Here is a 20,760-nt window from a genome sequence, read left to right as displayed (position 1 = left end):
TTCTCTGCCAGAATCTTGTCTACAACCCAAGCATGCAACTTGTGTGTGTATATTTTGGGAATTTTGTTTTAGAATGGCTAAGCTGGAGCTGGCATCAAACCTCATACTTTTTCAGTCTGGAAAAAAACCCAGCCACCTGACATTTGCTCTTTCACCGACCGCATCTCCCATTTTTACTTGGCCAAGAGGCAAAAACCTGTTTGCAGAAGGGCTTCTAACAGTCTCACCTGGAATGTTTACAGACCCCTGTTGCTTCCATTCAACTTGACTCCAATTCACCGTCATCTCACTGCAGCAGTTCAAAGACACAGGACTGTTGTCACACATCACCTTCATGTCTTCATTTGCCCAAATATGGATGGATGTAACATCTATTTTTTTTCTGGACCCATATTCAAAAATATCTAATGTCAGTTTGCAAATATATTCACCTGTATTGAACACACAAAGGCATTTATTATTACTATTACACATGTCTATTTCCTTAGAAGAATGATAGCCTCATCTCATGTGTCATGACGGTACTTCGTGAAACATCACTTTTAAAAGCATCTGAGACTTGGTCTAAACAACCCTAAAGGAACATTCAGGAAGTGCAGAAGGTCAAGGCAGGTATTTCTGATGCCATAAGGTAAAAGAGTAGAGAGCTGTTCTCAGGAAAGAGCGGAAATCTGAGTCCTCGCTAGTAAGAAAAGAAGTGTGGGGATGCTTCAGAGGTAGAAAGGGAAAATGGGAAAACCTTGGAGAATTAGGAGATCATGGATAATTTTGGCATCCTATTTAACTCTGTGGCAGGTCAGAGTCAACAAACATACGATAGAACCCATGTGTCTGCAGCCCAGTTTCTCATTCAGAGAAAAAGAGATGCTCCTGTTGACATCTGGGATACGATGGGGCTATTAAATTCTAGAATGTCAGGTACAAAACGTATGCTTCTGTGGTTGCTGGGGAGGGACAAGTGGGAGGGATTAAAACAGAGGACAAGAAAATGGGCGGGGGAGGAGAGCAGGCACCCATATGTTCACTACCTTGATTGTGGTCATAGTTGTACGGGTGTACACACACGTCAAAACTTATTAAATTATACACTTCACATATGTACAGCTTATTATATGTCAATTCTACCTCAACAAGGCTCTTCTAAATTTTTTTTAAATGTTAAAAAAAGGAGTTTACTTTTTGTCTTAGGTTCCAACTCATAATCTTCAGTAAATGTGGAAAATTATATTTGTCTCCCAAGGCTAAAGTTGCTTGGCTCATTCATCATGGGATTAATTTTCAGTTTTGAAAAGCTGAGCCTGGTGACTTCGTTTTGAAGAGGAAAAGGCTATCTACACACACCACCACGGTTTGATTCTTTCTTAGCCCTTCATTCCTTTCCTCGCCCTGGTTACTGGATGGCAACCCACCCGCGTCATCCTGCGTGATGTTGTAAATGGTGAGGCGAGACACGGAGGTCATGTTGTTGAGCACGTAGGTGTAGACGGAGAATCTGCTGCTGTTCTGGATGTCGAAGCCTGTTTCCACGTGCTGCCAGGATACGTTGGAGGACAAAACTTCGTTCTCACACATCAGAGTTACCGTATCCCCTTCAAAGATGATTTCTGGGGTGATGGAGAACTTCGTTTCATCTGGAAACCCAAACAAAAGATATTAGGGTCCCAAAGCAAATACATGGAATTAATGCTACTCTCTGAATGCCACCACCACTGGGGTTCTCGAGAGGTTTCCGTGGTGATGAATGAGGCAACGCGTCTTCCTCACTCCACCCCTGGGCAGCTGGGATCTGAGGCCCCAGAGTGACAGTCTGCCAGCTACTAGGGACATGGTTCCCAGTTTGGGATCTTTGCACACTTAACAGTCCTCAATGGTACTAATGGGGATCCCAAAGCTATTTTCAATATTTCAAATAATCTGTCACAGACATAGAGAACAGACTTGTGGTTGCCAAGGGGGAGGGGGTGAGGGGAGGGATGGACTGGGAGTTTGGGATTAGCAAATGCAAACTATTATATACAGGATGGATAAACATCAAGGTCTTACTGTATAGCACGGGGAACTATATTCAATATAGTTGTGATAAACCATAATGGAAAAGAATATGAAAAAGAATGTGTAATATATATGTATAACTGAACCACTTTGCTGTACAGCAGAAATTAACACAACATTGTAAATCAACTATATTCAATAAAATTTATAAAATAAAATAAAAATGCAAAAAAATTTTTAAATAGTCTGGTAGAAAATTGCACATTTGCTTATGAAAAAGCCACCCCAGCTAACCTAAACATCAAGTTTCTTTGCTACTGATTTGAAAGATATCAACTGCTTCTTACTGATAACTGATACCTCATGCTGACTGAAAGCCCTGTCCTGTGTCTTTGATGAATTAAGAGTGGGAAAATAAATTAATTTTTTGCAATAAAGTATGCTTGGGAAATAAGAATGTTTTTAAAGACCTAACACCCATGGGCCCATAAGAGTGGGAGCTTATGAGATACACAGGTCTGTATTTGAATCCTGGTTCTGTACCAGGCATAGCTGTATGGCCCTGGGGAACTTGCTTAGCATCTCTGAGCCTCAGCTCCCTTGTCTGGAAAACAGGAGCAGTGAGCACTACCACGGGAGGTGATTTGGAGGAATAGTAACTATTCTTATTGTTTTCACAATAAAATTCTGGGGAACCCTGGTATTAAGCCATTTCACAGACAGAAATGAAAACACGGTATTTGCTGTTTTTGTGTGTGTTTTTATGGCCGTCCCTTGTTTACACAACATACAGATTTTTCCCGCTAAGCTGTGCTATGTCCTTCATGAGCTCCATGTGCTGAGAAAATCAGAGGAGCTGGGGAAGCAGGTTTGGCAACTCCTCTTTTGGATGGTTCTTTATGCCCACGCCACACCCTGTCCGTACTGTAAACGTGGACTAAAATACCACACAATTAATTTAGGGTGCTGTGATGTTCTGGTCAAAATATCAAGGTATCTAAATATTTCTTACCCCGTTTTTTAGGCTCCTGGATAAAATAAGATTTCAGAAAATTGCATTCAACTATTAGGAAGCAAGGCCATCCGTGAATAGTTCATGTAGTGAACTGACCAGGAAGGCACAGAAACGTATGTTACTCACTATGTGGCCTTGAGCAAATGATTGAAATCGAAGCCTCCACTTCCCTACCTGTAAAATGGCGATAATAGTATCTACCTCACAGGATGTATGAAGATGAAAAATGTGTAAAACACTGGGTTTAACATAGAAAAGGTGCAATAACCGTGCCCGCTTTTCATTAGCACCACTGCTAACTACAATGATCCGGAAAACTGCCGGATTTCCATGGTTATGTGAAATTGATCGTAAATATATTGAGAGTGATTAAAGAAAGGGGCGTTCCGGTTAAGGGACCCTGCTGATTGGTCAAACATCACTAGAGGATTAATATATGGCAAACTAAAAGGGACCATTCTGAAGACTGCCATGTGCCTTTCCTGAAATAGTTTCATGAAGATGGACTTAAAAATAATTTCCTGATACCACCTCATTCATTCAGCATTTTTCTTTCTTTTTCTCTTCCTCTCCCCTGCACCCCTCACTCTTGCCGCCAGATAAAATTATAATTTAAGAAAAACCCACCCAGGGACTTCCCTGGCGGTGCAGTGGTTAATACTCTGCGTTTCCAATGCAGGGGGCGTGGGTTCGATACCTGGTCGGGGAACTAAGATCCCAAATGCTGCGCGGCCAAAAAAAAAAAAAAAAACCTACTCAGCTACTTGACTTTTTTGGATCCTTGTATTTTGGATAAACCCCACTAACCCTATGGAGAGCAGGCTGGTATTTAAGCTCCCGGGGGGTGGAGTTGCAGGTGACATAGTTCATGGTCATTGGTCTAAGGCTGTGCGTATCAAGGACAGAGATGAATGTAGATTTTCTTGCAAAAAGGGGCATTGAGTGTCATTCGCAACAACTTCATGGCTCTTTGGAAGAATAAGCCACAGACACTAGAGCACTTCTGTGGTTTTGGACTGACTGTCAGCCACCGGTCAGGAAAACTGCTGGATACTTATTCCTGTAAATGTCTGACTATATTCAGCACAATGGAAATTTGGGGGAAAGAGTCATCATAATTGAAGCTCATGTATGCTAGAGCTTGCTATTCTCCTGTGCCCTCAGAACCATAAAGAAAAAAGTTTTTTCAGGCCAAAGCATCTGCCGGTTGGTGGGATGGCATTAGGGGTGAGGAAGGGGTTGGCGATGCTGGGATTACTTCCATGTGAGTCCGCACCTGGAGGTCACTTATTTCCCTGCGTTGAATTTTTCAGTTTTCATCTATGTGGTTGCTGCCTTATTCATTCTGAATTTTTATCTTGCTGTTTTTCTCTTTCTTATGTTGTAGCACTTTCTTACCGTTGTGTATATCCCTTTCAATATTTTATTTTTAAAAATGATCCAATGTTTAAAAATATTAGCAGCGAATGTAGAGAGAAAGAGTATGGACCTGTTGTACGGATGATCTGACTCCCGAGAAGGGGCACTTTTCCTTCCAGCTGTGCCTCAGACAATCCCTTCAGTGCCCTCCCCATGGTGAACTGTGTTGTTCCAAAGAGGAGTCACCTTCACTCTGGAACCACGGACCTGAGTTAGACAGAACACCTACCGGCCAGTACCGGTCCACCAAATCTCTGCTCAGTTGGCTCCCCTTTCTATCCCCCAAGTAACAATCGATCCACCCACCTAATTACACAACAGAGCTCAACTCTATACCCCATTTGTAAAATGAGGGAGGACATCTACAATACCAGGACTCTTACCACTGCTACATCTGATCCAAAGCAGTGTTTCTCAAACTTTCCATGCATCAGAATCACCCGGAGGGCTTGCCGAAACAGATTGGCCCAGGTTGGTCTGGGGTGGCCCCAAGAATTTGCTTTTCTAACAAGTACCAAGATGCTGCTGATGCTGCTGGTCTGGGGGTCACACTTTGAGAACTACTGCTCTAAAGTAACAACGGTCCCCCTAGTCAATATCAATGCATTTCATGAATATCCCCCACTTCCACCACCACCACGTTAGTTCTACTTTTTTGGATGTTTTGGGTCTGTTAATTTAAAAAAAATCCATAAACCCAGATGGCTCTGTGGCCCCCTTGTAAAAATCTCTCCCTCCTGGGAACCCCCCCCCCCAACTTCCCCAGTCACAGCGATATTAGCAGTGTAAGGAGGCTCTGAACAGGCCTAAGATGGGGAGAAGGTACCAAAACTCTATGCCAGGAACTGGAGAGTCTCTCTCCACGGAGGGCACTGTAATGTGATTTCCCAGATTTAAGCATCATGATAAATGCCGTTACCATATCTAAGTAGAATCTACACATTGGAGAAATGTAGCGATGTTCTACTTACTGCTGTAAGTAACCTGGAAGGAACTGCTGTCCATCTTGTAGGTCTGACTGAGGTTCTGTGTTACTTGCTCGTTTGCTTTGCGCATTAATTCAGGTGACGCTGCTGTTGTAGTGACTTCATACACCACAACCACACTTCCAGGCCTGGATGGAGACCACTCAGTTCAGTAAAGCAGTAAGTGATCTGGAAGAGTCTAGATCCTTATGGTTTATTTGCATAAGAAAACAAAATGGCAGGAAGAGCCTGGGGACTTTATCTTCAAGGGTCCACTGAAATCCAACCTGTTTCTAAGCTCTAGCTGAAAGCCTGAGGCAGGGCTCGAACACTCAAGTGTCTGCAGATGGATAACATCAATGACTGGAAGAGCCAGATGGGGCAGAGGGAATTGAATCCTACAAATGGGTCAAAGGATATAAGCCACAAGGTAGAGACTGTTGTCACACAGTCTGCTGGCCCAGGTTACCAGCTATGCTGAATATCCAGTGAAGCCAAAATCCTCAACGTTTCTGTAAACATTCTTCATTTTTTAATTGGCAACTAACTTTTTGAAACACTGTGCAAACACACTTAGGGCTGCCCGGTGCCTAACTCCACAGGGGTGCATTCACATGACAGTGTGCAACTCTGTGGCCATGGCTAGCTAGCTAACTTTTTTTAATAAAGGCATCATTGCATGCATGACTTTATTTCATTTTTGTATTTCTGACTTCCCTAGATGGCAAATGTATCCCACATCTTTGTTTGCAAAATTTTTGCGTGCATAGAATGAACACAAGTCTTTTTCTCACCTTCCTTCTAAGTAGGTACATCTCTTAGGAGTGAGCTACTATTCTCAGTATTTCCTTTCACTTTAAGCCCTGGAAATCTGACACTGTCTTCACCTTTACCAAACTGCCCCCACTGGGCATCCCAGATGGTGCCCTTCTAACGGGCTTTTGCTTTTTCACTAACGTTTTGGTATCTGCCATTGGATAAAAATGACCCAGTTATAGCATTCTTACCTGAACTCTGTCACTGTCACCAATTTGAAGCCTGGTAAAATACTGTAACCCTTCCAGAACTGGAAAATAAAGCAAGACAAGTGTCACGGATCAAGGTCCACTGAGAGACGGGTCAACAATTTGAAACAGAGTGAAGAGTGTCTATTTCTTATCACCCTGGGTAAAATGCTCTCCTGTATATTTTGTTAGCGCTAGCACCGGCGATCTTTGAAGAAGTGATTCCTCTCTACCTAGGTCATTCTGGGTTCTCCAGGAAGCAAACACCAGAGTAAGTGTGCAAAAAGTAAATGTGCAAGAGTAATGTGCCAAAAATTTACTTAGGGAAATGCCTAGGGGAAAATAATGGGAAGGCAGTGGGGAAGACAGGAAGAGCCATCAGACCCGAGTGAAACTGTGCAGGAGAGGCTGGATGAAATCATCCTAGACTGAGCCTGGGAAGGTTCAGTACAGCCTTCAAAGGAGTCCCACGTGTGCTAGACAGACCCGCCCTGCTCATTCACTAGCAGCAGGCAGCCAGCTCTGCCATGCGGCAGCAGCTGGGCCCTCAATCAATTGCATTTCCTGTAGTTGGAAATCTTCGAGGTGCCTTCTTGCAGCTGCCACACTGCCGGACCGGATCCCTCACTTAACATATCACAGCTCTGGTTGAGCCAATGTGGTTTTTACTGATGTTTTTACTTCATTTTGTTTTCTCTGAATTCCAACCCCACAGGAAATTCAATTTGAATCAAGTCATATTTACAGAGCGGATGCCGTGTGCAAAGTGCTGTGTTAAGTAGCTGGATGGGTGGGATCCAAAGGTTAATATGTAACTCTCCTTTTTTCCTCAAAAGTGTATAATTTAGTGTGTCACGTGTGTGCGTGAGGAGGATTCTCATGCTGTGCAGAACTATTACATGTCGGATATGCAAATCAGATATCCTACAGCTCATCTGTATCCGAGTTTTATCATGGCACCCATGAACAATGGTAATATTTGACTGGGTAAACAGGAGGCCGCTCCTGGCTTGAGGCAGAGGGTTGGCTGCCCAGAGGGTTAAGGGGAGTCATTACCTCAGCCCACCTGTGGCAATTTGTACCACACCAGTTGAGAAGCTCTATTCCAAATGAACTGACTCAGCAAAGCATTTAGGTTTAGATGAATTAATCCAATGTAAAGCACTTAGAATAGTGTCTGGCCCACAGTTTACAATGAGAGAATATCCTCTTTTTTTGCATGAGTAAATTTACATATGTATACAGTCTTTTTCATATTCTTTTCCATTATGGTTTATCACAGGATATTGAATATAGTTCCCTGTGCTATACAGTAGGACCTTGTTGTTTATCCATTTTATATATAATAGTTTGCATCTGCTCATCCCAAACTCCCAATCCATCCTGCCCCTTCCCCCACTCCCCCTGGGCAACCACAAGTTTGTTCTCTATGTCTATGAGTCTGTTTCTGTTATGTGGAATCTACAATATGACACAAATGAACCTATCTACGTGAGTAAATTTAAATCTGCCTTACGTGTGAATGCCTTGGGACCTGCAGTGTAGAGTGGTGTGGAATCCTCTGTGCCAGACTTGGGCTGGTCTGCACAAAAGATGTTAGGGGTTTCACCCATGTGATGTGCGAAGATGAATAGAAATGCACCATCTGGTGCTTCTAGACCAGGTTCTTGGACCTTTTAGTAGGTTTCTGTGAGTTGATGCTGCCAAATTTTATGTGAATCAATTCTATCCTGGGAGGAAGTTCCACCTATAGGTCAAGATGATGTCCCGTCATCCCCTGAACACTGTCTGATTTGAGCGCTTCTTAATTCATCGTCCCAGAGGTAGAGAAATAATTTCAACATTCACATTCATAAATTCTGACAGATTCAAGCAAACGACCCACTATAAATGCAACAGATTCAGTTCAGCTCAGAGTTTGTTGGTTCAGAGCCTCCTGGGACCAAAACTCACCGCTGTTTCCAAGTCAGTCTTGTAGGACCTATAGAGGGCAGAGGAAGAGTTCTTGAGTTCTTCTTGAAAGCCCACATTGAGTCTGACCGACATTCGCAGGGTAATATCTGCTGAAGAACACAGGGCAATATTTTTAAAATCCCATGTCAGCATCTGAGTACACACAGGACAGAGAAGCATCTGGTTGAGTTGATATCAAATAGCCACTCAACAAACATTCAGTGAGCAGTTACTTACCTCCCTGGAGCTGGCAAAAAGGTCCCTTGGGAGGCAGTCCCTTAAGGAGACTGCAATGATGCCCTGAAGGGGAGCCATCATGCCCTTGACAAGTGAGATTGTGGAGGCACTTTTCCTGAGGCCACTTATAGCCTTCCTCACAGGAGCACCAGATTTCATTTCCAGTAGGTCTGCAGACTGCCATCAACCAGAACAATGAGGAGAGAAAAGGTAGTTACCGCCTTTGTGTTTATAGACGTCAAGTATTTACACTTGTAGGAAGCGCTAACTCCACTGCATATTGCCCTTCTGGGAAGTTCAGTGGCTCTGCATGAGATTCTCATGATTCCCGTACATGTCACCTTGCTGTTAGGCACGGCCATCTGAAAGATGACAGCTCTGACCATCCCAGGGGCTGCCTACAATGATAAAGTGCTCAACAGATTCCCGGACTAGAGGGTATGGCAGCCAGCCTCCAAGATGGCACGACCCATCCCCGCCTCTGGGTCCTCACACCCTTTTATAACTCCCTCTCATGTTGTACTAGGGCTGGTCTGTGTGACCGAGAGAATATAGAAAGACGTGGTGGTGCATCGCTTCTGAGGTTAGGTTATAAAAGACACTGTGGCTTCCCTCTTGGTTATACTCTCTCGCGCTCTCTCTCTCTGATCACTTGCTCTGGGGGAAGCCAGCTGCATTGCATGAGGACACGTCATGGAGAGGCCCACATGATTAGGAAGTGAGGTCTCTAGCCAATAGCTAGTGAGGAGCTGAGAGCTGCCAACAACCGCATGCGTGAGCCTGAAAGTGGGTTTTCCAGGCTCAGCTGAGCCTTCAGATGATTGCAACTCCGGCTGACGGCTTGACTACCACCTCATGAGAGACCCCAGGGCCAGTGCTATCCAGCTAAGCTCTTCCTGGATTTTTGGCCCTCAGAAACTGTGTGACGTAATAAACATTTGTAGCTTTTTGTTTGTTTTGTTTTGGTTTTTTTTTTTCGGCCATGCTGTGCGGCTTGTGGGATCTTTGTTTCCCAACCTGGGATCAAATCCGGGGCCTCGGCAGTGAAAGCGCAGGGTCCTAATCACTGGATCGCCAGGGAATTCCGAGTTTGTTGTTTTAAGATGCTAAGTTTGGGGGTAACTCATTATGCAGCAATAGATAACAAATGTAGAGTATAAGGAAAAATTCTAAACTTGTGCCTTTTACATTTCAAGTCAAATGTGAACAGCCCAAACAGACTCCAATCCCATTAAAAACTGACACTGAAAAATGCTCTGAAAACAGAGGGCTTGGAATTTATGTCTAAAACTGAACTAAAGCCACGTCACTGTGAGCTGTTTGTTCTGCGGGTGGGCATCTAGGCAAAGGCCCACAGAGTGACCACCCAAAGGAAAGCCGTCAAATAACTGTTCCTGAAATAGGAGGGACAACCAAGTCCCCTGGGATCCTTGGACACCGCTTCTGTCCTGTGCTCCAGCAGCAGGAGGGGCTGAAGGAGAAGCAGAAGGAATGGAGGAAGTCAAGGCTGCTAGTGAGTGTGGTGAACATTGGCCGGGGATAATTTGAAGGGAGCCAACAAGATCCCCTTTGTCAAAATCTCTCTCCCGCTGACGTGAAAAGCATTTTTTTGGTTGTTTTATTTTTGTTGTTGTTGTTTTTCATTTACTTTTTTTTTTGCTGTACGGGGTCCTCTCACTGCTGTGGCCTCTCCCGTTGCAGAGCACAGGCTCCGGACGCACACGCTCAGCAGCCATGGCTCATGGGCCCAGCCGCTCCGCGGCATGTGGGATCTTCCCGGACCCGGGCACCAACCCGCGTCCCCTGCATCGGCAGGCGGACTCTCAACCACTGCGCCACCAGGGAAGCCCTCATTTACTTATTTTTGAGATGGATGTGGAGGTGATATTAGCAGAACTTTTGACTCCATGTAAGATACAAATGTGCCTTAAGAGGATGGCGGAAGCGACCACCCCTGGACCTACCGCATTTAGGGCTTGACACACATTGGCCATAAAAATCCTCGGTTTTGTGTACTATGATTAAAAATGCCTTTCCAATAACTAATAAGAACCTACTGAATAGCACAGGAAACTCTATTCAATGCTTTGTAATGACCGATATGGAAACAGAATCTAAAAAAAGAGTGGATATATGTGTATGTAGAACTGACTCACTTTGCTGTACAGCGGAAACTAACATTGTAAATCAACTATACTCCAGTTTAAAAAATTTGATTAAAAACATGCCTTTCTTGAAAGGATCATAAGATAAGCTGTTGGAAGAGTGGGTGGGGGAGGCACAGGAAGAGGGGAACGGAGAAAATTTGGGGTGCTTAGATATGAGTATCATGGTCAGTAAGTCTAATCTTCCTTACCCAGCCATCCCATTACCTCCTCTCTGAGGTCAACTCTCCCCAGGCTACCCCCCTCCACACCCCACATCCCCCTCTAACAGGAAGGGGCTCAAAGCAACATTTCTCCTGATTGGCCCAATCCTCCTATTTCAAGCAATGGGTCTTTTACTCACCTGTTGTCACCTCGATGCTCAAAATGCTGGTAGCTGGGTCAGTGTCATCCCCTTGAACTGGAAAACTGAGGCTTTTCAAGTAAGCTTTGCTAGGCTCCAGGAAGGAGGCATCTTCAAAACTGACCTCAACATTGACAGTGAACTCTTGGGCTGCAGGACTGCTCACGGCAACTGGAACGAAAGCACATGAAGGCTGTGAGAACTCACTGTGGTGGGCAGAGAGAGAACGTGATGGACCTTTCAGCGCTTAAAGCCAATGACGTTTTAATTAGGTGGTTGGGATGAACAGACGCACGCTACTATATATAAGATAGATAACCAACAAGGACCTACTGCATAGCACAGGGAACTCTGCTCAGTGTTCTGTGATAACCTATAGGGGAAATGAATCTGAAAAAGAATAGAGATATATGTACGTGTATAACTGAATCACTTTGCTGTACACCTGAAACTAACGCAGCACTGTAAATCAACTAGACTCCAATATAAAACAAAAAGCAGAAGTTTCTTGGGAATCCCCTGGGGTCCAGTGGTTAGGGCTCCACGCTTCCACTGTGGGGGGCATGGGTTCGATGCCTGGTTGGGGAACTAAGATCCCGCATGCCGTGTGGTGCAGTTAAATAAATAAATAAATATAAAAATTAAAATTAAAAAAAAAAAAAACTAATGACGGGGACATGTGGATGCTGGACACATCACCCTTTAAGAATTTCTAATGAACTTTTTTAGAGAAAAAGAAGTTTGTTTACTGATCACCACCAAGCCCTCCCTCCATGATTCTTCCTCTCTACGACTCTGCTATATTAGAGGAGAAAGGAAACAGATCTAGCTCGTATCAGCGCTGTGGTCTCTGGCCATTTGAGAGCTTCACAGGCCAAGCTGAGGATTTGTCCATCCTCTCCATTCCCACACCCCCCTTGGTGTCCAAGGCCAAGGGTGACTGTGTGGAAAACGGACTCGAATGGGACACGAATAGAAAAAGGGAGACCCGGCAGGGAGGCCTGGCAACCATCTAGACAATAAAAGCCACGGTCCTGACTCACCAGCATGAGTCAGTATGTTTCTGACACCAGTCAGTGGTCATGCATGTATTTTGAGAGCTGAAGGACGCACTCACGGCCTGAAGACCTCTGGGAAGAGTCATGTAGTTAATTCCCTTTGTTCTTAGCCTGTGTGCAAAGCTTGGGCTCTTTGTTCTTACTCTGTATCTCTGGTGTTCAGCACATGCTAGGTACTCAACAAAAGCAAAATTGGCAAATTGGAAATTAAAATAAAAGAGATCTTCAGCAATTCATTGTTCTTCCAAATTGTCTCAAGACGGGTTGCCTGGCTGGCATTCTAGATGAGTCTGTTTCCCAATCCAGGCAAGCCAGACAATAGATCTATTGGAATGTTCCTGCATAATTACCACTATTACATCATGTCTGGGCTGTTGGTTGTAAGTTCTCAAGGGCAGAAATGGCTTCTTTTACTTCTCATGGCCGTACCCACTCCATCTGGCATGCAGCCCAGCACATAATAAATTCATGTCCAATCAATTCTTGATAAACCTGTGATTTCTGAGTTGAATCACAGATTCACCTTTCTGTCATGGCCAGAATCTTTGGCTCATTCCTGGTTGAAATATATAACTGGAGCAGAAGCCATGGGCTTGGTTAGTAGCTAATGACGAACCTTCAAAAAATAGGAGAATTTTTAATACTGATGCCTTGAGAAGACAAGTTGTGGCTTATTTTATCCTGTCAGTTAAATAAGGAAAAGATTAGTGAATACCTGCAAGCCTTTTACTTTAAAATATAAGTAAAATCTGGAAGTACGATACATATATATACATATATGTATATATATAAAACCATAACATTAAAGTTCTATGTCTGTTTTCTAAAATGACAAAGAATTTCCCCCATAATATCACAAGATTTGTTTTAAATATTCCAAGGATTATTTATGAGAAACACTAAAATGGAGTACGTTTGCTATGGGAAACTCCAACTGATAAATGTTTATTGTAGAAAATGGTAATATTTGTCCACTTACAGCTGTAAACTATGTTTGTCTAGGAGTTTGGTTTTACTTATCAACCTTGTTGAGAATTATTTCATTTTGGCATCCTTCAACTTGCTGTAATTAACTCAAACTGTAAAAAATATCTGTGCACATTTTCTTAAAATTTGGAATGCATCTTGCGGTATGTTTCCTCCTTATAAAAATGTATTTACAAGTAGAACACGGTGACTTTTAAAACCCAGTGCGGAATCTCAGTTTGTCACGATATTATGGCATTGCTTGAAATTTCCTGTTTTCTTTCTGATTTGCAAACGGTTCTGTGATGCAGACAAGCTTCCTGGAAGGACTGCTAATCTTAATCTGAGTGATCCTAACCCTAGACATAGTATGTGGCCTGCTGGGAACATCTGCAAGAAGGGCGGCTGCATGGTATTTACAAGCTCTGTTTTAGAGCACATTCTTTTTCCTGAAAAGTAATGCAGCAATGTTTATACCCTCCGGAGGATTCAGAAGCTCCAGGATCCTCTTTGCTGTGGTCAGTCTACTCTCCTGCCAGGAATGAATGTAAACAGGATTTCCTGGACGGCAGCTGTTTTTGAGATGAGTGAGGTCAGTAACAATCCCGTATCACCCACTCCATCACCTGCATTATTGCCTCCCAGGGTCTGATCCCAGCATGATTTCCATGCCTGCCTGAGGGTCGTGAGTATCACCCATCCCTGAGCCCACCTCTTTCTGCTCTTTACAGATGTAATTGGAGAACGAGCATGTGCCTGAAAAGCACATGGTGCTTCCTGGATGTCATCATTCCCCACTGAAGCCAAAGTAGTTCTTCCGCTGAGGTCCTACAAGGAGCTGAGCCAAAAGCTTAAAATACGACTAAGAGGACAGTTCCTGTGACTTGAGCGAGTTCTAGTCTATGGCGTTTGTGCAAATATGAATTGAAGCACCAGCCTATAAGGCCCCCTTCCCCTCAGCCACCTTTTATGTTCTTGACAACTTCTAAGGGGGGTTCAGAGTAACCCTCAGCCTGAGCATCAGTCCTCTATAGAGACTGATAAGGATGGGAAACATTTAATAGAGAGAGAAATGTCTTCTTGAAAATGGTCAATTCTTCAAAACAGGCTCGAAAACACCATAGTAACTCAGAAGGCTACAGGTCTGCCCTTGGCGATCATCTATTCCCGTGGTCCCCGCTCCTGACTGATGATATCCACACGTAGGGATTCTACACACACAGATACTGTGGGGCCTCGACCCAGGTGAGTCAAAGTAGAATATTTATAAGTTAGTCCCAGAAATCTCTGCTTTTAGGCATGAGAAAAATGATTCCTCCAAAGAGTAAATGACTTTCCCCAGCTTCTGCTGCTTGTTGGTGGTGTCCACAGGACCAGAACTTGGATCTCTGGACTTCTAGAACGGGGTTCTTTCCATTACCTCACTCTGACAGTGTGACTGGTAGAATCATTTCTCCCTTAATGGTGCCACGTGTTCCTCAGGAAAAGAGAATAAAGGATGTTTTGGAGGTGGGGTGGGCGTGCAGTAATTAATAACTTCAAAGATAGAGATAGCTTGGCTGGACCTACCAGCGACCATTGGCTTGGCCCTGAACCCAAAGCATCCTGGTGTTACGGGCAAGCAGAACACAGAAACACCACTGGGCCTCCAGTCCCTGTAATGCCCAGGAAGAGCATCTGATTAACGGAAGAAGCCCAGATGCTCAGGATTAGTATGACTTGTGTAGGGTGGGGTCAGGGGCCCAAGATTTGGGGTCGAAAGGCCACGCCCTGTCCGTCTCACCTCCTCCAAACCTGAGGACTTCAGAGCTTCGGAAAGTGATGCTGGTGGGCTTGCCCCAGGCTACAAGGGACCCAGGAGGAACAGGAAGTTTCCTCCCACTCTGTGTATTTTAGAGGCCCTTCCATGCTTCTCTGCTGCCCCTGGACCACCTGATTCCAGACAGTTCAATGTGTTCGCTTCGCCTCGGGCTCCTTCGCCCTGGTGTTGTTTGTCTGAGTTCTTCTGACTCACCGATGCCCCAGTGGAAGGTAGCACATTCCAGGGGTCATCAGTGTCACAGACGCAGGCTTATCCCTGGCCTGGGAGGCACAAACCAACCAGGATTTCCCCTCTCCTTTCCCATTAATCAGTGCCCGCACTTATCTTATAGAGACATTTCTGGAAAGTTGGCCACAAACTGTGACAAGCAGTTCTGGGTCTTCATCACAGCTGTTTAAGCAAACAAGACTATTTTTGCCTGGCCACTCTACTGGTAATTACAGCTTCTCAGAAATCGGGGCCTAAATCAATGTATAAATGAACCTCTCCCCTGCAAGAGAGTGGGGCCTGCTGACATCGCTCAGGAGAAACGAGGTTCGTGTGGTTTTCTCTTGACCAAAGGGGCCCATGCTTCCTTATCACTGAAGATTTAGATTTGTTTCTCCCCCTTAGTCCTGTAGCAGGTAAATATTAAAAGCTACCTGCTCTGTTTTTTTTCTTGACATGTTCTCGTAGGTACCAATTTGGCAGCATCATCTGGGTCTGCTGTACCTTTGTCAGGAGAGAGTCAAAGATCCTGTCCTCCCTTTAGGTTTTGAAAGGTTTGTTCACACTATGGCTATGGTCTGGGGGGCAGGCATGGATGGGGGAGAGGGAGGGCAGCACTGTGGCATAAAACAATGGGCTGTGAGGCCTGGAGAAAAGAATCAATTCTACTAGCTTATCATACACCCAAATCATCAAAGTCAGCCCCACGTAAAGTGATGCTAGAGCCCCTCACTCAACAAATCTGCCCCGAGAATCACAGCTGCGTAAACTTCCTCTAAATGTGGTTAGCGAGAACACAGTTTCCTTCTGCAATACATGCGTAAGAAAAAGCCCCAGGCCATCAAGAATCTCCTTGTACTCCCTCTGCCTGGAGCTCCCTCCTCCCTCCCTTCTTCTGTCCCATTTCTGCTCCTCCTTTCATGCCTCAACCTCAATCAATTCTTTCCTGGTCACTCTCTGAGCCTGTGTGTGCTCAGTGACCTGAGGACTCACAGAATCAAGGCATCGTGAAGTTGAGTATTTTGAAGATCATCTTGGGTAACCACTCATCAGATGCCGTGATTCCCCCTATAAACGCTCCTGCCAGGTGCTTATTCAGATTGGCTTAAATACCTTGCATGACATGAAACTCACCTCCACATAAGACGGTCCAACCCACCTTTAGTTAGTTCTGTTAGAAACTTACATTTAGCCCAGACCTATCTCTCTGTAGCTCCTACCATTTTCCAGCCAGTAGCTTTGCCTTTTTCAGGCTCCCAATACGGGATGACTCTGCTTTTGATATTTACAGAATTCGAATTTAACTTAGGGTGCGTGCATATCCTATCCTTACAACCAGATTAAAAGTTGATAGCAGCAGTCAGCATGTTTTATGTTCTTTGTGCCCGATAGGTGCTTAATAAATGTATACTAATTCAATATTAAAAACACTTCTTTGCTAAAAAAAAAAAAAATCATGGCACGGAATCTCATAGGCAAGATCCAGAAAGTCATGTTGAAAACTCTGACTGCTAACTATGAGCTAGGACTCAGAGCCTAGAGAGTTGGGGTAAATGCCCTCTCACCTGGGAGGCTACTGAATCCCTGTGAGCCAGGCTTTGCTCATCTGTAAGTCAGGAGCACTATTTTCTCTGCAGAATTTGTTGTTAAGGAGTTGGGGTATGAAGACCCCTAGCAAATTGCCTAGCATATAATAGCCATTCTGAAACAGCGTGTAGAAATAATAATACTGATCATAATAAGTGTACGGATTAACATCTATGCAGCCATCTGCTGGTTTAGGTCAACTAAACCTAGTTCTCTTCCAATCAGTTCTCACTTTTGAGTCAGGTAAGCAAAAAAAAAAAAAAAAACCCCACCAGGCAGAGAGAACCAGCCTTCTCTTCTTACTTTGCCACCACTACTGCCTGCTCAGAGCACAAAATGCCACAAGTTATCATAAGAAAGATTAAAGCCAGGAAAATCCCCAAATGTGTTTCTCAACCTGGAGAATGCACAGCATTTCCTGAACACAGATCAAAAGGAGACAGCACAGCCGGCGGGGCTGCAGGTCTGCAGAAAGGTCAGGATTTCCGAGCTGGCAGCTGGCAACCCAATCTGGTAGGAACCTTGCTCTCACTGGATCTGTGAAGATGTATAGTGCCTCCAGCTCGGGCTTAGGACACCCTGGGTCTCCCTTTCTCCTACCAGCCATTCCTTTTGAAACCAAAGAAGCACCAGTGGGGACTCTTCAGCCCAGGACCCAAGACACATTCCCAGTTAAGCTCAGAAATCTGACATGGGGAACTTCATAATTGATGCTGAGGACACATTTGCGTTACTTCCAACCTAAGAAGCCTCTTTTTAGAAAAAAAAACCTTTAAAATCAGTCCATCCCGGCACTTTATTTATTTTTGGCCGCACGCATGCAGGATCTTAATTCTCCAACCAGGGATCGAATCCGTGCCCCCTGCAGTGGAAGCACGGAGCCTTAACCACTGGACCCCCAGGGAATTCCCAAGAAACTTCTGCTTTCAGTCCCCTGTGAAGATTGCCCTTAAGACTAAATTTCCCGCTGACTGTTGTACTTCCAAAATAAGATTTTCATTCCAGCTCCGGCTTCTACCCGTGGCCTCCACCTCCCCAGTCACCCGGGTCTGTGCACTCCCAAGTATCATATAAATCATCCCTCCTGTCACCCCCATGTCAAGTCTGTCCCCAAGTCCTTTTGACCCAATTCTCCAAATGTCTCTCACAAGCGTTCGCCATGTTCCTTTCCTAACGTCATTCCAGGCACCAGGGCCGATGACAGTCCACACTGCTGCATCCTTGCTGGTCTCCCGGCACTAACCTCTTCATCTAATTCATTCAACCGTAACCATCTGGCAAATTTTCACTTCAGATGGCTTCTACCAATGCCTTCTCTGTGCCAGCCTCTCGGCTGGTCTAGAATCCACTTCCTGGTGGAATCAGGACAGAATTCTGGAGGCTTTGACGGATGCTTATTTCCCTCTGCTCCCCAAGAGCCACTAACAAGCAGGTTCATACTCTTCTTGCCCCTGGCCTCCGAGTTTTTGGTGAAGGTTTCTCTGTCCCCACAGAGTTTTGAGATAGTTTTCCTAAAATGCTAATATTGTGGCATCCAACCTCCTGCCTTCAGTAGTTCTACAAAATCTTCTCCGTACCAGGTATATTTCAGGCTCTGTCAAATGCAATATTTTTATAAATAAGTCCATTAAATTTGTTTTTAATTTTAAAAACCATTAAAACAAACAAAAACATCAAATACCCCCCCAGATAACTATATTAACATTTAAAAAATAAGTACATACTATTATTTAATCTTCTCAACAACCCTGTACAGTAAAAATATATTTGTATATTTGCATGTATGTATATATGTGTGTGTGTGTCTGGATGTGTGTGATATATCTGTGATACATAACATGTAGTAAAGGAAGAAGTCCACAGCTCTGAGAATAAAGGTGAGTATTGATCCTACCTTTAAAGGATCAAACGTTAAAGCTCTATAGAGTTGGTCCAATGCCTCAAAAGGAAATTCCTTCTGAGAATTCTCTTTCTCTTGGAAACTTTGTTTGCCACTTTCTGGCACGAAGCCTCCAGAACACAGACACTTCTGTGTGGCATCTGCTGAATGTAACCTTCCTATTGCTTGCTTTCCTAGTTTTCCTGGAGAGCGATGCTCTTAATTGCAACTTATATTCTGAGCATCTGCGGCATGACCACTTCTTACTTCAGTGATTTTGTACAAGTACCAAGGCCAATCCTTCTTCTGCAGATGACGGGTTGAGTCATCAACACCTCCAGAATGACCCTAGAGAGGCCCAAACCATGTATAAAAAATGGAAAACATGTTTTCATGTTGATTTATCATCTTCGTGACTGTTTGTAATGAAAGCACGTCTGGAAAAATTTTGGAATGTCAAATCCTTAGAAGTGGAAGAGGTTTCCTCTCTGAGGGCTAACCTCTCATGCTGGCACCAGGGATCACAAATAGCTAGGGCTGGAAGTGCAGAAAGATGTTACTTTTCCAGGTGTCGGGTCACCGACTGGTTCCGAGGCAGGGGGCAGCCTGAACCCTAGAAGAAGCTGGCAGAACCTGGAGCTGGAACTTAACGCAAGTGGTTTGATTTTAAGAAGAAAAGTCTTTCAAAATATTGAGTGGGGACATCTCTGGTCCTGTTCCTCTCATGGGGGTGGGAGGGTTCAAGGGGTTGTCGTGGGGGAGGGGTGGGTAGAGGTGATAATGCTTGTTTTAAAAGCACAGGAAGTACAAAGTACAGTCTGTGCTGTAGATCACTTTAGGGAAGGAGAGGAGGGCGAGTGAGGATCCCATAGGGATATAAAACAAGGTTAAAATAGAAAAAAAAGGGAAGGAAGGGAAGGAGAGAGGACCAATGATATGAACTTCCGGCGAGCACTGGTTGAATTCTCATTTCACGCACGGGGCAGCAGGCGGATCTTGTTATGGCCCTGTAAGGGGCTCTACCGGACGCCTTTATCCTGCCCTTGGGGCAAGCCTGCTCCCTCTGACAGCCTAAAGTCTCTTTTAGACCACCAGACTGAACAGACCAAGTCCCAACATGCTTGGAAAAGGATTCAGTCCCAATGTTACAAGTGAAGAAGTTTCTAGATGGTTGGTCCAGCCACGAAGCCAGCAGACTCTTAGCAAAAAGGAACATATCCTCTGAACTCACACAGGGACAGCTATGACAGAGACATGCCTTCTCTTTATTTGTTCACTCATCTGTTGGGACACTGGGCTACATGCCAGGCTGCAGAGAGGAAGAGGGTTCAAGGGAGCTCATGTCTCCTGGGAGTGGCAAACAGGAAGCAAAAGAATTACAATGCATTGGGATAAATGTTGGGCTACGAGGATGTATTGTGGGTAAGGGGAACCCAGGAACACAGTCCCTCCCTGTCTGGGGAATTGATGGAAGACCTTCCAGGGCAGGAGCCTATGTGAATTGAGTCCCCCAGACAAGCAAAGGGGTGTGGTGAGTGGGATACTGACTCTGCGAAAAGCAGCAGAAGGAGAGTGAGTGGGCAAAGCACTTAGGGTCCAGTGAGCAGATAATCAGATTTTATCTCCAAAGCAATTGGCAGCCCTTGAAGGATTTTCTGCAGGGAAATGAGAAAATCAGGTTGATGCTTTTGCAAGGTTGCTGTGGTGGGAGGAGCTGGTCCTTGGAAAATGCAGCCTCCAGATGTACCCACCTGCTCAGGGTCCCACATGAGGGAGGAGACACTGACCATCACCATGCAGGTGTTCACAGCTCTCCCCTGCCCCCAACCCTCCAAAGGGCAGAGCCCCGTGTTTTCCAGACACCTTCTTGGGAATTCAGTGGGCAACTGGAGTGGCAGGCAGAAAAGGACTTGGGTCTAGCGATTCAACTGATCCACAAAATAAAGTGCTGAGTGAGAGGAGACGAGGTTAAAAGAAAAAAAGAAAAAGAAAAAAGGCAAGGCTGCTGGGCTGAGAAGAGAGAAGCAGGCTTTTTGGTGGTGGCAGAGGGCAGCTGAAGGAAGGGGCCTTGAGGATATCTTCAGGCTCTGAGGAGACGTGATGGGAGGGGACACGAGCCCTGAATGTGCTGATAAGACCCCTTTAATG

General features: G+C 44.7%; 1 protein-coding gene across 5 annotated transcripts in view; it reads right to left on the bottom strand.

Annotated features, from left to right (window-relative positions):
* ADGRF5 (adhesion G protein-coupled receptor F5) overlaps positions 1-20,760 on the bottom strand; it is a 108,956-nt gene that overhangs the window by 26,078 nt on the left and 62,118 nt on the right. For 3 of the 5 annotated variants that reach the window (XM_082663755.1, XM_082663754.1, XM_082663757.1), the window contains exons 4-10: positions 11,094-11,264; positions 8,586-8,762; positions 8,349-8,458; positions 6,399-6,457; positions 5,398-5,540; positions 1,410-1,631; positions 228-431 (exon numbers count right to left, since the gene is read on the bottom strand). In XM_082663755.1, the coding sequence (XP_082519881.1) occupies positions 228-431; positions 1,410-1,631; positions 5,398-5,540; positions 6,399-6,457; positions 8,349-8,458; positions 8,586-8,762; positions 11,094-11,264 (1,086 nt within the window). The remainder of the gene's footprint in view (positions 1-227; positions 432-1,409; positions 1,632-5,397; positions 5,541-6,398; positions 6,458-8,348; positions 8,459-8,585; positions 8,763-11,093; positions 11,265-20,760) is intronic. The other 2 variants (XM_082663756.1, XM_082663758.1) reach the window with 1 other exon arrangement.

The sequence above is a fragment of the Grampus griseus genome, assembly GCF_964374135.1.
Source record: "Grampus griseus genome assembly, chromosome: 10".
Classification (NCBI taxonomy): Eukaryota; Metazoa; Chordata; class Mammalia; order Artiodactyla; family Delphinidae; genus Grampus; species Grampus griseus.
Note: the sequence above shows the minus strand (reverse complement) of the source record. Positions and strands in the feature narration are given on the sequence as shown.